At 45.2% G+C, this 21,472-nt stretch overlaps 1 protein-coding gene across 3 annotated transcripts in view; it reads left to right on the top strand.

The window, feature by feature from the left end:
- The window catches only part of lpin2 (lipin 2), a 136,557-nt gene that overhangs the window by 93,346 nt on the left and 21,739 nt on the right, over positions 1 to 21,472 (top strand). For all 3 annotated transcript variants that reach the window (XM_038809192.1, XM_038809190.1, XM_038809189.1), the window contains exons 8-14: positions 3,885 to 3,978; positions 6,144 to 6,331; positions 7,757 to 7,850; positions 8,902 to 8,971; positions 11,782 to 11,871; positions 16,266 to 16,336; positions 20,822 to 20,966. In XM_038809192.1, coding sequence (XP_038665120.1) covers positions 3,885 to 3,978; positions 6,144 to 6,331; positions 7,757 to 7,850; positions 8,902 to 8,971; positions 11,782 to 11,871; positions 16,266 to 16,336; positions 20,822 to 20,966 — 752 coding nt within the window. The remainder of the gene's footprint in view (positions 1 to 3,884; positions 3,979 to 6,143; positions 6,332 to 7,756; positions 7,851 to 8,901; positions 8,972 to 11,781; positions 11,872 to 16,265; positions 16,337 to 20,821; positions 20,967 to 21,472) is intronic.

The raw sequence follows: 21,472 nt of genomic DNA on the forward strand, positions 1-21,472 counted from the left end.
CAATCCAATTGACCTATCAGATATGCGTGGGAGGGGCACGCGTCAAGACGCGTGTACCTGTTGATGGTCTGGCTGTAGTCCACGACCATCCTGTGTTTCTCCTCAGTTTTCACCACTACCACTTGGGCTCTCCAGGGGCTGTTGCTGGCCTCGATAATGCCTTCCTGAAGCAGTCACTGGACTTCGACCTGATGAAGGTCCTGTCCTGGGTGCTGTACCGTCTGCTCCTGGTGGCGACGGGGTTTGTAATCCGGAATTAAGTTTGCAAATAGGGAAGGTGGGTCGACTATTAGGGTCGCAAGGCCGCACACAGTTAGGAGTGGTAGGGGCCCGCCGAATTTCAGTGTTAGGCTTTGGAGGTTGCACTGGAAGTCCAGGCCGAGTAGCACGGCAGCGCAGAGGTTGGGGGAGGACGTTGAGGCGAAGCCGCGGAACTCCACACCCTGGATGGTGAGAGTGGCTATGCAGTACCCCCAGAACGCCATGGAGTGTGACCCGGAGGCCAAGGAGATTCTCTGGTTGGCGGGGTGCACCGTGAGGGAGCAGCGCCTTACCGTATCGGGATGAAAGAAGCTCTCGGTGCTCCTGGAGTCCGGCAGACGGCGATTTTGTGCCCATCGCTTTTCAACGTTGGTTGGAAGCAGTTGACTGGTTGTGTGGGCGAGACTGGTCAATCGTGACCGAGGCGAGACGCGGCTGGTCATCGATGGTGGCAGGGGATGAGGTGCCCGGCGGCCATGGGTAAGATGGCGGCGCCCACAGGCCGCACATGCGAGGAAGACAAGATGGCGGCGCCTGATGATCCTGGGGAGAACAAGATGGCGGCGCCCACTGTGCCGCACGTGGTGGGGGTTGAAAGAAGATTGCGGGCGCCCACGGACCGCACATGGTCCGAGGAGTGGAAGATGGCGGCGCCCACTGGTCGCATGTGGGGGGAGTCGGAACAATAGTGGCGACTGCGCGGGCAGTCGCTTTTTGCAGCAGACCTTGCAAAGGGCGCTCTGGGCCGGGCAGCGCTGTCGGGGGTGTTTAGGCCGCCCACAGAAGTAACATTTGGGTCCCCTGGGGTTGGCTGGGGGTGGGGGCCGCTGGTGAGGTCCATGATGGGGCGGCCGTCGGCGGAGTAAACAATGTGCAGGAATCATGGGCCGCGTGGCCGGGGGTGTAGGCCTGGATTTTGCGCGAAGCAGCAGTAAACAAGAGCGCTAGCTTTTTTGTCTTTGCGAGGTCGAGCATGGCCCCATCTAAGAGACGCTCTCTAATGTAATAGGACCCTGGGCGGGATTCTCCAACCCCCTGTCGGGTCGGAGAATCGCCTGGGGCCGGCGTCCACTCCGCCCCCGCCGTGTCCTGAATTCTCCGCCACCCGAGATTCTGTGAGGGCGGGAATCGCGCACGCAGTCGACGGGCCCCCCGCGGCGATTTTACAGCCCGCAACGGGCTGAAGTCCCGCCACTGACGAGCCTCTCCTGCCGGCGTGGATTAAACCACCACCCTTACCGGCGGGAGCAGGCGGGTGCCGTTTTCCCTCGGGGGGGGTGCAGGGCGACCTGACCCCGGGAGGGGTTTCCCCCACGGTGGCCTGGCCTGCGATCGGGGCCCACCAATCGGCGGACGGGCCTGTGCCGTGGCGGCACTCTTTTTCTTCCGCCTTCGCCATGGTCTTCACCATGGCGGAGCCAGAAGAGACCCCCTCCCCCGTGCATGCGCCGGTATGACGTCAGCAGCCGCTGACGCTCCGGCGCATGCGCGGACTTAGGCCGGCGAAGTCCTTTCGGTCCCGGCTGGCATGGAGCCAAAGGCCGTTCACGCCAGCCAGCAGAGTAGGAACCACCCCGGCACAGGCCTAGCCCCTCAATGTGAGGGCTTGACCCCAGTCTCCGCACCTTTGGGGCGACCCGACGCCGGAGGTTCACGCCACTCCAAGACACCGGGACCTCCCGCCCCGCGGGTAGGGGAGAATCCCGGCCTCTATCCCAGTAACAAAAGCGTCCCTCGTAGCAAGTGTTAGTCCGGATGTTAGTCCGCTGAATGTAGTTTTCCTTCAGCGCCATGGCATCTGCGTAGGTCAGCGCATCCTGGATAAGTGAATTTCGTCAGGCGCAGATCGCTGTGTGCTTCGAAACAGGCTAGCCAATGTTGAAAGTCCTTTTTGGCATTGTCTGATTGCGGATCCAGCTGCAGGCGATCCGGCTTGATGCGGAGGTCCATCTTCTGAAAACTTAGTGTAATAAATTGATGCACGATCAATTACGAGAGTTGGATGCAATCAAGGCTTTATTACACTAAGATGTGTGACCTCCTACAGCAGCTGACGAAGTGGATGCTGGACTGGGAGCACACATATTTATACTCTGCCTACTGGGCAAAGCCAGCAGGCAGGGAACTACTCCCGTACCTGTAGTACAGGGCCTTCCACAAAACACCTACATCGACATCCTCTATATATACAATATACATCAGTGGTGACATCCACACCTGGCAACGCCACTAATTATTCCCCAAAGTGGAGGATTTCGGTAGCACAGTGGTTAGCGCTGTTGTTGCACAGTGCCAGGGTCCCAGGTTCGATTTTCTGCTTGGGTCACTGTCTGTGTGGAGTCTCCCCATGTCTGCATGGGTTTCCTCCAGGTGCTCTGGTTTCCTCCCACAAGTCCCGAAAGACGTGCTGTTGGGTAATTTGGACATTCTGAATTCTCCCTCTGTACCCGAACAAGCGCCAGAATGTGGCGACTGGGGGCTTTTCACAGTAACTTCATTGCAGTGTTAATGTAAGCCTACTTGTGATGATAAAGATTTATTATATTAAGCCTAATTAGTACCATATGGAAAGGACAATGAAGTGGGACTAGCAAAGTTGATCTTGCAGAGATCATGCATGGGAAGGTGAATGGCCTTTTCACAACATGTTATAATGCTATTCTCTTTAATGTGGGATGAGTGTTGTTATGGTACCGGACCAGACCCCAATTTATGTTTGGAAACTGGCAATTTTTCAATTTGTAAAACTGAGGAAAAGGATGTTTCATCCCAGGATGATTCCACTGGCAAACGGGGATCTTTTCTACTAAAACAAACTTTATTGTTAACACAGTATTAATCTGATCAACATCACAGAAAATTAGCTCTGCAATTAACAGTTAAACAGTTCTTTTTTTAACACCGGGCAGGCAACATTTTCTCAACGATACCTTCCTCTATTTCCAATGAGGCAAAGCCCATTACAGATCAAAAGCACTTCTAATTAAGCTGACAAACACAGGGGATACTTGCTATATTATTGTGTAGAGATTTCCTTCAGAAAAATAGACGCCCTTTTCAGGAGTATCCTGGCAAATCCTTCTGTCTGTTAGACTAAAATTCCTACTGCCCAACTGCTTGCTGCGCACCTGGTTCCTCCCATTAATTACATCTATATCCTACTGTGTTCCATGTCCTGCTTAACTAGGATTAAACACCACTTCTCCATAAATTATCTACACTCCAGGGAATCTCCAGCAATCATGACAATTTTGCATTAGACACACTAATCAAGTTAATGGTTAAAATTAACCAATGACTGCTCATTTTACGACCTCTTAATTGCAGCTTTAGCAGACTGAGTATATATATATATATAGATGATATATATATATATACTCAGTCTGCTAAAGCTGCAATATATATATATAAATAAAAATTATATATATATTTATTTATATATATATATATATATATATAAATAAAAATTTCCTACACTCATCAATGTGCGTATATCTACTTCCCTTGCACCAGGAAAGTAAATCGTGGGTAGGAATTAGGATATTTACATAATGTGTGGAAAACTATTAGATTTAACACTTTTGTTCTTCTCTTATGCAGTATAATTTTTGGTATTTATACAGGTCTCCATAAACGAAGTCAGCATCAGGGACCTGATGACATTTATTTGGATGATCTGACTGTTTTGAAACCTGAAATTGCTGCTCGCTATTTAAGGTTTGTTGTTGTGGTGCTTTGACAGCTCTGGGACTGGTTAAACAATCACTTTTTCAAATTATTGAGCAATTGCTGGGGTTCAGCTTTCCCTTGTGAGAGATGATAAGAGATTCGAGGATGGAAATGAAGGAGTACAAAGTATCATGTTGTTTTATCATATTTCCATGTAAATACCCAATTTGAAACCTTGCCTCACTGCAAACTATTGTAGGAGAATGAAGAATCTTTGGAGTACCCATTCTGTTCCCAGTAAAATTGGCAGACAAGTGAATTCACCAAGCAATTGAGAGGGGAGGGGGGGGGGGGGGGGGCACACACGTTGCGAAGGGACTCTATCCATTGTTATTGCACTGGACCAACCCCCATTTATGTTAGAAAACCAGACGAGACCCCGACAGTTTTTCAACTTGTAAAACTGAGGAAAAGCATATTTCGCCCCAGGATGATTTCACTGACAAATGGGGATCTTTTATATTAAAACACATTTTACTGTTAACATAGAACAGTACAGTACAGCACAGAACAGGCCCTTCGGCCCTCGATGTTGTGCCGAACAATGATCACCCCACTTAAACCCACGTAACCCAACAATCCCCCCATTAACCTTACACTACGGGCAATTTAGCATGGCCAATCCACCTAACCCGCACATCTTTGGACTGTGGGAGGAAACCGGAGCACCCGGAGGAAACCCACGCGCACACGGGGAGGACGTGCAGACTCCACACAGACAGTGACCCAGCCGGGAATCGAACCTGGGACCCTGGAGCTGTGAAGCATTGATGCTAACCACCATGCTACCGTGAGGCCCCAACACAGTATTAATCTGGTTAACATCACAGAAAAATAGCTCTGCAAGTAACAGTTAAACAGTTCTTTAAAAAAACAACCGTGAAACACTTTAACTATTAACATATACCTTCTCTGTTTCCAATTAAGCGAAGCCCATTACCCATCCAAAGCCACTAGTTAACAACACAGGGTTACTTGCGTGGAGATTTCCTGGAAAGACTGTGGAGAGAGCGCGCGATCCTTTCAAGAACAGCTTGCAAATCCTTCTGTCTTTTGTCAGACTAAAACCCCCAGTAGGCACATGGATAGAAAGCTTTGGGCTGCTGCTTTCCAAAGAGCTACAAAATGATCCATTGGCAGTGGTACAAGACAAGTTAAGAGGACGAAAAATGGGAACAACATATATGTGCTTGGGTACAACAATAATTGAAATTTTGTAAGTGGAAATGGATGTTGGGTCAATTTGGACTAAATAGGTCTAGCAAGAGGTTAGATGACACATATCCTGGCTTTTATTCCAAGTGTCATGTAACAGATTGTACCTTAAATGTTAAGTCTGTCAATTCAAAGGTGCCAAATTTCAGTGGATTGAGAAGCTTACCAAACATTAAAACACTACCCAAGACGAGGCTCACATTCAATGGAAGTTCTCTTGTCCTTCAAGTCTTTCCAGTCCTTTGTTTATGTTAAGGTTGAAATAATGTAATTTGCAAAGTGTCCACTAGGGCACCATGGTGGCACAGTGGCTAGCACTGCTGCATCACAGCAGCGAGGACCGAGACCAGGTCACTGTCCCTGTGAAGTTTGCACATTCTCCCATGTCTGCGTAGGTCTTGTCCCCACAACCCAATGATGCGCAGGGTAGGTGGATTGCCATGCTAACTTGTCCCTTAATTGGGGAAAAAAAGAAATGGGTACTGCAAATTTTTTTTTTTTTTAAATTTTTTATAAAGTGTCCATTAGTAATGCACTTGCACGTTGCATAAAGCTGGAGACGGAGGAAGGATGGTCATGAAAGATTTGAGTAGCATGTCGTTTTGGGCCTTGTATCTATGTCCTGAGAAAATACTCTGGGTGAGAGTTGGATTGGCTGCTTAAATTCATATCTTTGGCACCTTTTTGTCAATATAATCCCAGAAATATACTTTAAAAGAAAAAGTTCTTGATGTGAATGGTGCTGGAAAGACTATATTGTAGCTCGACCCTATTTGCCCTATGAAGATGGTGAGCCCCTTAAGCTGCTTGATTCTATGCTCCTACAATTAGTTGGGTGAGGAATTCCAGGATATTAACCTCAGTGATACAAGATCAAGTCATCTGTATAGCCCTGTCCATTAATGCACTGAAAATTGCATATCTATTTTCCTCTGTAGCGAGTTTGACAGCAATTCCAAATTATGGACTGAATCAGACACTGTCTCTGGTTCTCAGTCACCACAGTCGGTGGGAAGTGCAGCAGTGGATAGTGGCACCGAATGCCTCTCTGATTCAGCAACTGACCAGCCAGATCTTGTATTCTCACTCTGTGGGGGCCTCAGTGAAAATACTGAGATTTCCAAAGGTAAGATAAAAGATGGAATCTGCAGGCCTCGGAAAATTATGGAAAATTTCATAGAAAAGTATGTTTTATTGCTCAACTTTTAAGAGGAGGGAAATGTCTCCTAGGTGTCCTTTATTGCCATAATTAATAGCAAATCTGCAGCACAAACAAACCATTCGGTTCACTGGTCAATAGAGGTGTTTTTGTTTCCCAAGTCTCCCCCCCCCCCCCCCCCCCCCCCCCCCCCCCATCACACACACACACACACACACACTCCATCTCTGTCAACCTACCTTCAGATGACCAGGATACATCTGAGACAGATGGTGGACGCTGTTCAGCCTTTTCTCCTTCTTAGCATATTTGTCCAGGTCTTGCTACTTTGAGGAATGTGCTGACAACACCGTCTTGAGAAACTTGGTTTGGCGATCTCAGTCCGGTTACTGTTGTCCCACACTCCCACACAACTCAAAAAGATCAGCTGCATCTTTTGCGATGTGTGTTGGTTTCAGCATCAAGTGACAATTGTTGGTGATTCTGGAGACTGTGACTTGTGAAGCTATCAACAGCCTCTTAGCATCAGTGCAAGTAGATGGAGGTATAGCAACATTCTGAACCATGACATTTGTCTTCCTGGTGCTGATGGTCAAACAAAACTTTTCATAGTCACATTTTAGTAATTGCTGATTAAGCTGTCACTGGTTTGATTTTTTTCTCCATTTCTGATATGGAAGTGATAATGGATCAATACTCTATTTGTGCCACTTACTGCCATTCCCACTTTCTTCCTATAGCCCTGCCCATTCTTCTTTTTCAGATAACAATTCAATTCCCTTTTGAATGAATGTCTCAATTGGCCCTGAAATCATCTATTCAGGCAGTGCATTCCAGATCCTAACCACTCATTGCGTGAAAAGGCTTTTCCTCCTTCACCACTGCTTCGTTTGCCAATTATCTTAAGTCTGTGCCCTCTTGTCTCGAATCTTCCAGCAAGGGGAACAGTTTTTTTTCTTTCTATTTACTTTGCCCAGAGCCCTCAAACATCTTGTGCTTTGAATCCTTGGAAGGCCACATTTCCAGTTCCAACATTGCCGCTGGAGCGAAGCATTCCATGAAGTCTGGTTACTTCTCCCAATCTGAGGGAGGAGACCAGAGGAAAAAAAATGAAGGGGACCAATTTCACAAGAAATCCTTCTTGAGTAGCTTGTAAAGATTTTCTGAGGCTTTGGAACAGATTTTTTGATCCAGTAAAACCGGGACATGGGAGTAACTTGGATGAAAATGGGATTCATCTGCATCTTTGGGAAAGGGAAAGCAGGAGAGGTAAATAGTTTGCTTATTGGTTAACATATTCAAAATAGATCCCTAGCTTATCAGCAGGTATTAGAACAAAGATCATTCAAGCAGCAAAATATTTGTTAAATGGTACCTTGTATTCTTTTACAGAGAAATTCTTGCAACATGTTGTTACTTATAATAAATTTTCAGAAAATCCTGGGATTATTGATGATCCTAACCTTGTTCTAAGAATTAATAACAGGTAGGTTATTTAATAATGTGGTCTCATCGGGTTTGTGTGAAGGGAATTTATATTTTAGCTGAAAGTGTTTAATTTAGAGTGCAGTTTAAGTATAAATTGCTGTCTCCATTTATTTGTTTCAATGGTGTGTACCCTTTCACACACTAGTTTCAAATCATTATGCAACATTAAATTCCGATATTTCATTTATTGAGCTGCAAGCTACAAATTCTGACCACCTGCGCTTTTTATTTCCAAATCCAACCGTTTCTGTTTTCTTATACATTTGCAAGTTTTTAGTAAAGACCATATTTCACGCTTCCTGCCACTGAATTGAAGTAATAAAGTGAAAGCACTTGTTGAGTTTCTCGTACATCTGCAGAGTGAGCATAAAAATCCTTGGGGGCCCTGGGCACTAAGCATGCTTAGGAGCTGCCAGGAAACACAAACATGTGAAATGGGTGAAGAAATGGGGCCAGAAATGGGACCAGTGGAATGTTTATACATTGTATAAGTAATGTTGCATTAAAAACAAGGCATTTCACAATGATTTGTACTTAACTAAAACAGAGCAGTTGTGAGCTCTAGAGAGCCATGGACTGGGCATGGGTCCCATATGTATGTGCTAATGTACCCCTGAATGGCTCAGTGGATAAATTCGTCTTTACTGAAGCATAGAATTCAGAAACATTCAAGTGGGTAGACTGGTTTGTGGGCTCATTTGAACTGGAGAGGTGATAAGGTCACAATTGCCCTGACATTCCTGAGCTATGGAGAAGTCATACACTCTCACGGGAAAAGTGGCTATCATACCAGCTGGAAATGGGGAGGAGCATGGAGTATTTCTGCATATGCCTGTGTATGCCTCTATTCTGAAATTCTGTGAAGAACATAGTGCAGCTTATTTTTTCAATGTAGTCTTTGAAAGATCCTTTGTTTTATGTCCAGTATTTTTACTACAACCAAAAATCTGATCTTGTCAACCCTGCATGTTTCCTTTTTGCCACAGAAACATAGTTTAAGTTATCTTATTTCCTCTGGAGTTATTTAAGTAAAATATCTAATTTTACAGATACTATAACTGGACGTTAGCTGCTCCGATGATTCTCAGCATGCAGGCTTTCCAAAAGTGTCTACCCAAGGTAAAGAAAAACAGCTGACTTGTAGCACTTCTCTTCTTAAGACCACTTAATTATTTTCAGTTTGTTGCAGATGATATTAGAATCTAATTATCATTGGCAATATGGTGTTTGAGTAGTGACCTACCTACCCTGTGTTATGATCAGAAGTTGCAGATTTTAAGATCCATTATATTGGTTGCACCACCCCCTGCAAAGATTTGCAGGAATTACAGAGGCTATCATAATGCCAGATTCATTGACAACTATTCATAAAGACAACAGATCTCTTGTAGATGTAGGTGACCGTAAAAAGCCAGTAGTCGAGTGTTGGCTGGTGAAGATAGCCAAATTCGCAATAAATTACAATGCAGAAAGGAGCTACTTGGCCTTTTGTATCTGCCCCGCAGAACTATCCACTTAATCCTGTTCCTTTGCCATTTGCCGCAACTACTTTTAAGTAAATATTTATCCACTTCCCTTTTAAAATACATTCTAGATTTTGCTTGCAGCCAGCCTTTTGGTATCCCATGTTCTAGCAACTTTCCAGGCTTTTAAAGTAAATCAATTTGGCGATTGTTGCGGGTGTTTCATACCTATTCAACGAGAGCGTTCCTCACTCTCCAACTGACCAGACAATACTTTGTTTCAGTTCAAGAACCTTATTCCAGCTATACAGGAGAGCTCAGCATCCACTAGGTGGCTTGCCAGCTCCCCGATCATAGAAAATACAGAGTAGTTATATTTTTGTGTAGTTCCCAAATAATTAACATTCACGAATCAAAAGAATACATTTGTTTAGAAGTTATCGATGTCCATTCACAACTAACAATTAGGATTACATAATGTATAACATATGACATATGAGTATAATTACCAATCATGATCAGGGCATGTATGTAAAATTATCCCCAAGCATTTATTTGTCTCTACTTATCTATTTAACTGCTGGACATGAGTAAGATAAGGATATGCCTGAGCTGTCATGTACTGTACTTCCTCCATTGTCCAGTGTTTCTGTAAGGCACACAAGCTGTAGCTGCATAACAATCAATTTAATTTTTGTTTGCGAACTGTGTAACTCATGTCTCTGCCTAATTAATTTATCAAGGGTCCTTGAATTTGTATCTGTAGACTCTGAGCTGAAACGATTGGTTTTTCATCATGAGTTATCTGTTCTTCAGAATTTACCAGCTAGCCAGCAGCTGCTTGAGCCTGTTGGTTTTTAACTCTTTCTGTGATCATAACTTTATATCCTCTGATTATCTGTTCACTAAAGAGTGAAAATAGTTTATCCCAAGTTTATTAATCATAAGCTCACCATCTAGGAGCCATGATGGGCATGCAGCAAACAAACTATTGAGGTGGGTTATCTTCATTTGGTGCTCCAATGCTGATGGCTCTGAAGGCCTATCCTGGAGGCAGATTCTGCCACAAGTGGCCTAACTGCTCAGTGGTAGTGTGGGTTGTTTTTGGATTGTAACCACTGATGGTCATGCCAGCCCACAGGAAGTGTCGTCACCCTTTCCCTCTTGCCAGCTGGTGACTTTCAGATATGATAGTCAATGTTTACGGACCCTGTCGTTCTTTCAAACATGCTTGAAGAAAGAAACCTGGGTATCTACTGGTCATGACTGCAGCACCCCCCCCCCCCCCCCCCCCCCCCCAATACAGATAGATAGAATAAACTCGGTTCCCAACCCTTCCACCAAAGCTCACTGAGATAACTTAGTGGGAAAAGAATCGAAGGTAGCATGAGGACTATGGGCAGTGAGTGGTCACCATCTGGAATGCACTATCTAAAGTGTAGTGGCGGCAGATTCAATTGTGGCTTTAAAAATGGAAGTGTGAGATAATATTTGCTGGGTCAGGGGAAGTGGAAAGGGAGTAGGACTACCTGAGCTGCTCTTGTAGAACTGGCATGGGTATGATGGGTCAAATGGCTGCCTCCTGTGCTGTGACCATTCCATGATTCAATGTTAGCAGGTTAAATTATGGAATGTAAATTGTTTTCAGCTGTCAATGAAGTGTAACAAACTCTAGCTGTGGGGAAACTAGAAAATATAGTAATAGTTGAGCAAACCTATAAATGGGGAACAAGAGGCGGGATTATTTGTTGCCTGATGCCGAAATCAGGAACGACGATCGTGCGGAGAATGCCTCCCGACGCCGAAACTGCAGCAGCCGCTGGTTTGACTCCTCGTCGCAATGCTCCGACCCTTCCAAATCAGTGTCATCGGGACGCATGCCCTGCGAGTCACAATCCGTTGGAATGTCAATTAGCGAGCCCACCCCGCAAAACTCTGCCTCCGATGGGTCGAGTTTCCGACGGCACGGCAACGTGTGGGCTCAGCAGTCGTGAGCCTGGAGTGGCGGCTACGGAGAGAGAGAGAGAGAGGGGCATGCGAGCAATACCCAGCACCCCCACACTAGGCCGACATCTGTGCCGCTGGCTACTGCCAGGGCTAGGAGGAGTGGTGGGGGGTAGCCTGGAGGTGGGGTCAGGGTGCGTGGGTGCGCAGTCAAGCACAGCTGCGCCATCTTTTCCAGTGCATGTATGGGGGTGTAGACATACACGCAGCTGCAGCTTGTCAGCCCTGTGCATGTGCAGCATGGATCTGCCAATTCTTGACCATTTTCTGCGCATTCCGCCTCTCACTAATACCATATTGGTGCAGGTTTTGCGCTGATTTTTCCATCATGAAACGGGTCCCCCATTGACGTCAGCATTTAGTCGCAGGAACTGAGAATCCAGCCCATTGTTTTTGTCTAGCTCTGTTATGCATGTAATCGTTTATCATTTAAAAAAACAAAAACAAATTCTGCACCTGTAGGCAACAATTGATGACTGGGTAAAAGTGAAGATGCCAAAGAAGTCTGGCGGGTGGTGGTTCTGGCGCAAGAAGGACTGTGTTGCCACGCAGGTACTAGTATTGCCAAGTTGTTCCATCATAGATGGGATGGGGTATATTTGAGAATTTATAATTGATTCAGGTGTTTTTTCCAGCTTTGCTCCTAGTTGTTACACTGTGGCCCATAACCTCTCAGCTCCCCAGAATACCCCAAAGATGTACTAGGGAATCCCCCTCACGATTTCACAAATAAGGTTTTGCACAGCAATTGCCCAGAAGTGCAAAAATCCTCTGGAACATTGCCCTGTGCTGGGGACTCATCGGAAAATGCAATTGAAGTTGCAAACTTCGGATGGTCCGGACAGGGTTGCACCAATAGTTAACTCAAAAAAAAAAGTTAGAAGAATTTTAAAACTTTTCTAACTTCTGGCTAACAGACTGAACCACACCCTCCTTTTTTTTCTCTCTTTCTCTCCTCCCCGTCCTGCCTGGGACTCTCCCACACCTGACTAATCACCATACTTGGTATTCCTCATAATGCTGCCATCCCAACCACACCACTGTCTCCCACCCTGAGGTACAATTTCCTTCTCCTCTTTCTCTCCCCCCCCACCCCCCCCCCCCCCCCCCCCCCCCCTCCACCCCAAACCTTGGATCTCACCCAATTGCTATTGACTTGCCTTGAACACTTGCCTTCTCCCTGGTCTATTGTAAGATTTTCAGGTTTTGAGGTGCAAAACCCTTCTAAGTAAAATACTTAGGTACCAAATTCTTAATTTCTAAAACTAGGGTTCTCAGTTGTGCTCGACCTAAAAAGGTACAAATAACTAATATGTATGAGGGGCCTCACGGTAGCATGGTGGTTAGCATCAATGCTTCACAGCTCCAGGGTCCCAGGTTCGATTCCCGGCTGGGTCACTGTCTGTGTGGAGTCTGCACGTCCTCCCCGTGTGTGCGTGGGTTTCCTCCGGGTGCTCCGGTTTCCTCCCACAGTCCAAAGATGTGCGGGTTAGGTGGATTGGCTATGCTAAATTGCCCATAGTGTAAGGTTAATGGGGGGATTGTTGGGTTACGGGTATACGGGTTACGTGGGTTTAAGTAGGGTGATCATTGCTCGGCACAACATCGAGGGCCGAAGGGCCTGTTCTGTGCTGTACTGTTCTATGTTCTATGTTCTATGAATCAAACGGAATTAGTTAAGCAGGATTCTACGTAGTAATTAAGACAGCATTAAAGAAAAAGTAGACTTTCCTCATTCCTTGAGATCCTGGGAGTCCTTGAGTGTTTCCAGGTGATTTCTTTCTCTTTGTCTGAACTGTCACCAAGAGTCATATACCAGATGTATGGTAACATTGCCAACAAAGATTCTAATTTCCTAACTTTTATCTCTCCGTCTCAGTATTCCCTCTCCCGTGGTTAGAAATAGTCCAAATTCACCTCTTCCATTGACTTAAGGTGCAAGTTTCCACTGACTTATGGTGCAAGTTATCTTGTCACCCCACCTCTGTAACTAGAGCCTTATAGACCAAAGAGACACTTTCACCCTTGTATCCGTGGGCCCATCAGAATTTGTTCGCTTGTGAGTCCCGGCCTACCAGAGCTGGCTTTTATCTTTTACAATTAGGTCACTGAGCGACAATATCACGAGGAGGGGCAGGAAATAATCCAAAAAAGGTTAATGAATGCACGCTTTATATCAAGCGGTTATTGGATAGGCACATGGAGCACACCAGAATGACAGGGAGTGGGATAGCTTGATTTTGGTTTCGGACAAAGCTCGGCACAACATTGAGGGCCGAAGGGCCTGTTTCGTGCTGTACTGTTCTATATTCTAATGCAAACAAGTAGTAATTTTCCCCCAGATACAATAGTCACTAACTAAGTCACATCTCTTGTCAGCATATTTTAACCCATACCCCACAAATATCAAAACCATTTAAGAACAAATGTTAAAAGCACTTCCTATCGTAATGTCAAACTTGTCTGGTTTATGGCAGCTAGTGCTGTTTTTTTAAAAAAAAGGGCCGTGCCCTTCAATCCGACAGAGCTTGACCATGAGGCTGGGCTGCAAACAGCTGAGCTGCTTGGCTCCTGCTAGACCCTAGCCAGAAGGTCAGGTGGGACAGGCATGGAAGAAAGATAAATGGACAGAGAGGCCAAAGCTGATAGCGAGCAGCACAGTGGTTAGCACTGCCTCACAGCACCAGAGACCCAGGTTTGATTCTGGCCTCGGTTGACTGTGGAGTTTGCACTTTCTCCCCATGTCTGCATGGGTTTCCTCCCAGTGCTTCAGTTTCCTCCCACAGTCCCAAAGAGGTGCAGCTTAGGTGAATTGGCCATGCTAATATTGCCCAAAACGTTAGGTGGGGTTACGAGGATAGGAGTGGGGGGGATTGGCCTTGGCAGTGTGCTCTATTGGAGCAAGAGCTGATGCAGACTCGATGGGCCGAATGGCTGCCTTCTGCACTGTAGGGATTCTATGAAGTTATGGCCCCATGTCTAATTGCTCAGTTAAGCACATGTGAAACCATCACTTTGAGTATGGATTCAAAGTAGCAAGATATTTCTTATGCTCATTTCCAAACATCAACCTTTGCCCATTGGCTATTTTTCCTGAAGTAATCTTTAATATTTAGTACTCAAATTTGCATTGAAATTATTTTGGGCGCAATTGTCAGGTGCAACGGGTGAATCCCACGAGAGCCCCGAATCGAGCTCCCCACCTGGCCAATTGCAAGTCGCCCAACTCGCTCCACCCGGTGTGATCTGGATTTTGCGTTTGCTGGGGGTGATCCAGATAGCATATTTAAATGAACTATTAGGCTTATTTAAATACCTGGCTGCTGCACTCACCCGGTGCCTGGAAGTTGGTGGCTGAGCCTGTCAACAGCGAACAGGTCGCTGTTTGGCACTGGTTTCCACAAATGTAGAACAGGCATGACGGCACCTGTGGGATCTTGTAAGCTATTAGAGACCCCCAGGTGGTCGGCGACAGGGTTGGGTAGATCCCTGGCACACTCCCTGCATCTGAGCACCTTGGCACTGCCTGGGTGGCACTGTCAGGGGTACTGGCAATGCCAAGATGCTCAGGTGCCAGGTTGAGACTGCCAGGGTTTGGGCCAAGATGGTCTTGCCAATTAGGGGGAGGATTCTAGGGGTCACTAGAAGATTGGGGTTTGAAGGGGGGGTTCCATAAAGTGATGGCAGGGATGCAGAGATCGAGGCTGCCGGTCAAAATGGCTCCCCGATCTGTGAGGAGAAATCAACTAAAGTGTGGCCTCGGTGGGGAAAAACTCCGCAAGGCCCAAAGGACCGGCAATGTGCCGGTGAAAAGCGGCGTCATTCTTGGCGCAGCAACCACTGCGAAACACCCTGCCAGATGTGCCCGAAAACGGACTTGGTTTCAAGTCCGCTGAATCGCGCCCTTTATCTCCTGTAATAAGAGATTTTTTAAGATTGTTCTTGGACTCCAGTAATAATGTTTAGATTAGTTCATGTCCAGTCCTGTTGTTTCTGCTGTGGTTCCACAAGATGAGTAAAATTTACAGTTGGTAAAAGACAGTTGGTAATGATCCATGTTAATAACTACTTTATAAACAGTTATAAGCTGACAGCGGTATTTAGGGTTGATAGTAAAATCTTCCTGGCTGTAGAGAAAGATTGGGAGTTCTCCTGCACCACAGAATGTTGGAAAATTTGGATAGCGTGGCCTGCTCCCACCTCACTGACCAATCAGCATTTTATGCCTCCTGCCCTGCCAGGGCTGCTGCCATCACATCTTCCATACCTGCCAAATGCAAATTGTGCTCGGGAGATGGAACTTGGGGCACTGGTGAATTTCCCTACCACCTTGTTGCCATTTCTGCGGGCCATCATGTGGAAACTGGCAATAGATCTCCCAGCAGTGGCAATAAACACCTAAATGAAGGGAGAAATGCTTATATAGCAGCCTTCTCCCCTGTCAGATGTGGGCGGGAGGGGGGAGAGAGAGTGAGGATCTTCCCTGAGTAGATAAAAATGTTGACTGGATCGTGTATGGGGAGGCGGTGGCATAGCAATGTTGTCACTGGTCTAGTAAACCAGAGACCCAGAGTAATGCTCTGGGGATCCAGCAAGTCCCACGACTGCAGGTGGAAATCTGGAATTAAAAGTCTAATGATGACCATGAAACCATTGTCATAAAAACCCATCTGGTCCACTAATGTCCTTTTAGGGAAGGAAATCTGCCCGTCCTTACTTGATCTGGCCTACATGTGACTCCAGAACCACAGCAATATGGTTGGTTCTTAACTGCCCCCTCAAGGTCAATAAATGCTGGCACAGCATGCGAAGCCCACGTCCCATAAGCAAATATAAAAAATAATAAATGCTCTGTGGATTGTTAAATTGAAGACCTGAAAAGCATTTTCTCATTCTCTGGTTTCTTATGATCTTTATAATAAAGGTTTCTATATGCATTCCCATAGCTTGAAACAAATGAAGAGAAATTGAATGAAAGGAACCAACCTGATCAAAACCGAAACTCTCCCACCAGCAGGTGAATATTAACACTTCACTATAACTTGTAATAAAAATAATTTTAAGTAGACTGCATTGAAGAGTCTTTTTATATTCGACCATCCTTGCTTGTGGAGGAATTTTCATGTTTTCTTCACCAGAGGTTGTGTGGGAGAGAACTCTACTCCTGTTCATCAACGTCCATAGGTTGGGAGTAAACCCCGCTCACACCCAGATGGAACACTTGTATTGATGTAGTGGAGTGAGAGAAAGGGATGTATGAATGTGGGAATAGAGTTGATGGTTCTCTGCACCTCTACTCCATTTTTATCTTGCTTTTGTCATTATCCACACTTTACAGTGTGAAAGTGTTTAAAATTTGTACTTGGCTTTTACTTCGCCACAGCTTTCCCCACCTACGCGCACACCTACTCTCTCGCTTTCCGATACACAAGACATACACGCACATGCACTCAGATACACACGTAACATAATTTAGTATTGAATTGAGTAATCAAACTGATGCTTCCTGTTTCAGACATGGTTGGGCTGGTTTTTAACTCTCCATATGCATTAACTTGAGAGTTAAAATCGGGCCCTGTATTTCTCAGTAAGAATTATTTAAGTAATCTCACAGTAAAAGATACGCTAGCAAAAGCTTCATCATAATGCAATTGAGTTCCATTCTAAGTTTGAGTGACATACTCCAGTCTCGAGAAAGAATCCAAGCTTATCAAAGCCAGTTACTGGGACATGAGTGGAGAGCTGGCGATTGGGTCAATTACATTTTTTTTTTAAACTCAGCACAAGGATCATCCATGACTTACTAAGGAAGTTAACAATAGTATTTGATTAGAAGAGGTAGCCTTATAATGTTGCAAAGTTTTAAGCCTGAGGAATGTTTTAGGAGCTGACTGGTGGAGACTTATCCGAGGATCATCACCCCTCATGTGAGGGGCAAGGTTGAGAAGTCGGGCCTTCATGAATATCAAGTATATAAAAAGGGAGTTGCTGAAGTAAACATTGGTCCCACAGAGGCAGTTACGAAAGAAATTATGGGAAATGAGGAAGTGGCCAGGAGAAATTATCATGGGAAGTGAGGAAGTGGCTGAGTCACGGGTGTCTCTTTACAGCAAATATATAGATTATTTACCATAAAGAAAGGAGCTGGAGTGAGGAACTTGAGGTCATTAATGTCAGCAAGGGACTAAAATCTGCTAAATTCCCAGGATCTGAAGGCCTGCACCCTTTTGTGTTCCTGAAAATCACTACTTTAAGTGAAACAGCTTTGTGAATCATTGATTCCTGTGGGAACCTTAATGCCTATGAGAACCTTTCTGTTAAAGCCTGAGTTTCGAGAATGATCCGCCGCCATTCAATGAGTTCATGGCTAATCTGATATTTCTTGCCCAGAAAAAACAATATACAAGTAGAAAGACTATGGTACATTTGCAGCACTGTGCATTCCTGGCTGGGATAACTTGCGAAATAAAATAAATCACTGAATATAACAGAAATGCTACCATAATGAATTGAAGTTATATAACGAGATTAAAAGCAGAGAGGTTATTTCCCTCGCGGAGCAATCTAGAATATGGGAGCACAGTCTCAATTAGGGGGATGATCATTTAGGTATTAGATCAGCAAGGTTGGTGAATCTGTGTAATTCTCTGGTAGATGCTTCACAATTGAACATATTTATGGCTGAGATTAGACACAATTTTTTCTCCAGGATTAATGCCTGTGGAGAGTGGACAGGGTAATGGAGTTGAGTCTGAAAATCAACCGTGATAACTTTGAATGGTGGAGCAGAGTTGAGGCTGTATGGTCTGCTCTTGCTAATATGTTCTTAAACTTGTTAACAAGCGAAGACCATGCAAAATGGGAACTAAAGTAGGTGAGTTGGCTCTGAGTCCACTCTGCCATTCAATAGGATCATTGCTCATTTGGATTTGTTTATTGTCACGTGTACCGAGGTACAGTGAAAAGTATTTTTCTGCAGGCAGCTCAACAGATCATTCAGTACATGGAAGAAAAGGGAATTAAACAAAATTCAAGAAAATACATGAGAATACATAATAGGGCAACACAAGATATACAATGTAACTACATAAGCATTGGCATCGGTTGAAGCATACAGGGTGTAGTGTTAATGAGGTCAGTCAATAAGAGGGTCATTTAGGAGTCTGGTGACAGTGGGGAAGAAGCTGTTTTTGAGTCTGTTCGTGCGTGTTCTCAGACTTCTGTATCTCCTGTCCGATGGAAGGAGTTGGAAAAGTGAGTAAGCCGGGTGGGAGGGATCCTTGATTATGCTGCCCGCTTTCCCCCGGCAGCGGGAGGTGTAGATGGAGTCCATGGATGGGAGGCAGGTTTGTGTGATGGACTGGGCGGTATTCACGACTCTCTGAAGTTCCTTGTGGTCCTGGGCCGAGCAGTTGCCATACCAGGCTGTGATGTAGCCTGATGGGATGCTTTCTATAGTGCATCTGTAAAAGTTGGTAAGGGTTAATGTGGACATGCCGAATTTCCTTAGTTTCCTGAGGAAGTATAGGTGCTGTTGTGCTTTCTTGGTGATAGCACAACAAGGTAAGTGGACCAGGACAAATTTTTGGTGATGTGCACCCCTAGGAATTTGAAACTGCTAACCATCTCCACCTCGGCCCCATTGATGTTGACGGGTGTGTACAGTACTTTGCTTCCTGAAGTCGATGACCAGCTCTTTAGTTTTACTGGCATTGAGGGAGAGATTATTGTCGTTACACCACTCCACTAGGTTCTCTATCTCCCTCCTGTATTCGGACTCCTCGTTATTCGAGATCCGGCCCACTATGGTCGTATCGTCAGCAAACTTATAGATGGAGTTGGAACCAAGTTTTGCCACGCAGTCGTGTGTGTACAAGGAGTAGAGTAGGGGGCTAAGTACGCAGCCTTGCGGGGCACCGGTATTGAGGACTATTGTGGAGGAGGTGTTGTTGTTTATTCTTACTGATTGTGGTCTGTTGGTCAGAAAGTCAAGGATCCAGTTGCAGAGTGGAGAGCCAAGTCCTAGGTTTTGGAGCTTTGATATGAGCTTGGCTGGGATTATGGTGTTGAAGGCGGAGCTGTAGTCAATAAATAGGAGTCTGATGTAGGAGTCCTTGTTTTTGAGATGCTCTTGGGATGAGTGTAGGGCCAGGGAAATGGCGTCTGATGTGGACCGGTTGCGACGGTATGCGAATTGAAGTGGGTCAAGGCGTTCCAGGAGTATGGAGGTGATGCGCTTCATGATCAGCCTCTCGAAGCACTTCATTACAACTGACGTCAGGGCCACCGGGCGGTAGTCATTGAGGCATGTTGCCTGGTTCTTCTTTGGTACCGGTATGATGGTGGTCGTCTTGAAGCAGGTGGGGACCTCAGAGTGGAGTAGGGATAGGTTAAAGATGTCTGTGAATACGTCTGCCAGCTGGTATGCGCAGGCACTGAGTGCACGACCAGGGATCCCGTCCAGGCCCGTCGCCTTCCGTGGGTTCACTTTCAGGAAGGCCGATCTGACTTCGGAAACTGTGATGGTGGGTGCGGGTGAATTATGGGCTGCTGGGGCACTCGACAGCGGATTGTTGGTTACCTGCTCAAACCGAGCATAGAATGCATTACGTTCATCGGGGAGGGGTGCGCTGCTGCCAGAGATACTGCTCGGCTTCGCTTTGTAGCCCGTTATGTTGTTTAGTCCTTGCCACAACCGCCGAGAGTCTGTCTGTGACTCTAGCTTAGTTTGATATTCTCTCTTGGCATCTCGGATGGCTTTGCGGAGGTTGTACCTGGATTTCTTGTATAGGACGGGGTGTTCTGCCTTGAACGCCTCAGATCTGTCCTTCAGTAGGGAGTCAATCTTGCGGTTGAGCCATGGTTTCCGGTTGGGGAACGTACGTACTGCTTTCTTTGGCACGCAGTTGTCCACACATTTGCTGATGAAGTCTGTGACGGTGGTGGCATACTCATTCCTCGCGTCCATTTTCCTGTCCCTTCCCCATAACCCTTGATTCCATTGCTGATCAAGAATCTACCTCCGCCTTAAATATACGCATGGACTCTACTCCCACAGATTTCTGTGTCAGAGTTCCAAAGATACTCAACCCTTTACTATAGCTTGTCCTATTCATCCAGGCCTCCTGTGGAAGACACCTTTCTGATTTGTATTTCTGATAACTTCAAGTTCAATGGAAAAACCCATAGAAAATCTACAGACAAACATAATAAACAGCTCATGCTGTTTGTTCAGCATATGTGCTATCTGTATCAGTTATATTAGACTCCTATTGAATTTTAACATTTTCTTCAAATAATTTTACAAATCTTGTAGGAAAATTATTTTTATTTGTTTACATCATTTAATATGTAACATTCACATGAAATCTGAGATTGCATGGAACTACTAATGTGAATTATAATGTGGAATATTTCTTTTAGAGATTATAAACTCATACTTGCTCTTTGCCACCATTTCTGTGAATGTGTGATTTTAATCTTTTATCAACATTTTGATTAGATCCAAAGAAGGGGACTCCTCTAGTGATGAAGATTCAACTAACTTAAATGGGCCAACAATAAGTGAGCCAAATCTCTCTCGGATCCCAAATCAAGGATGTTCCATCTCTTACAAGAAGTCTCTGAGATTATCCTCCGAACAAATTGTAAGCATTTTCCCCATGATATGATTTGCCTGTGTTAGTCATTAGAAATGTGTACAGGTACACTATTATGTCTGTACACACTAGAAGTCAGATATTTTTCCTATTTTGTTAATTCAATGCAGAGAACCTGACTTAATTTTTTTTTTTAAATCACTTATTGTCACAGGTAGGCTTCAATGAATTTACTGTGAAAAGCACCTACTCGCCACATTCCGGCGTCTGTTTGGGGTGGCTGGAAAGGGAATTGAACCCGTGCTGCTGCCTTGTTCTGCAATACAAGCCAGCTGTTTAGCCCACTGTGCTAAACCAGACTTCAGAAGGGATTGAGTGATTAGTTGCTATTCCAAGATATTTGTGCTTGAGTGTACTGATTGCAATAATTGGCAGGTATATACACTGTTGCCAATATGTTTACTTTCTGCAATAGATCCTACGAAATCCTTGCGTGTATATAATCCGAAAGATTAAATACTTGCTTTGCAATAGACCAATAACTGAACATACAG

This window comes from Scyliorhinus canicula, chromosome 10, assembly GCF_902713615.1.
Source record: "Scyliorhinus canicula chromosome 10, sScyCan1.1, whole genome shotgun sequence".
Classification (NCBI taxonomy): Eukaryota; Metazoa; Chordata; class Chondrichthyes; order Carcharhiniformes; family Scyliorhinidae; genus Scyliorhinus; species Scyliorhinus canicula.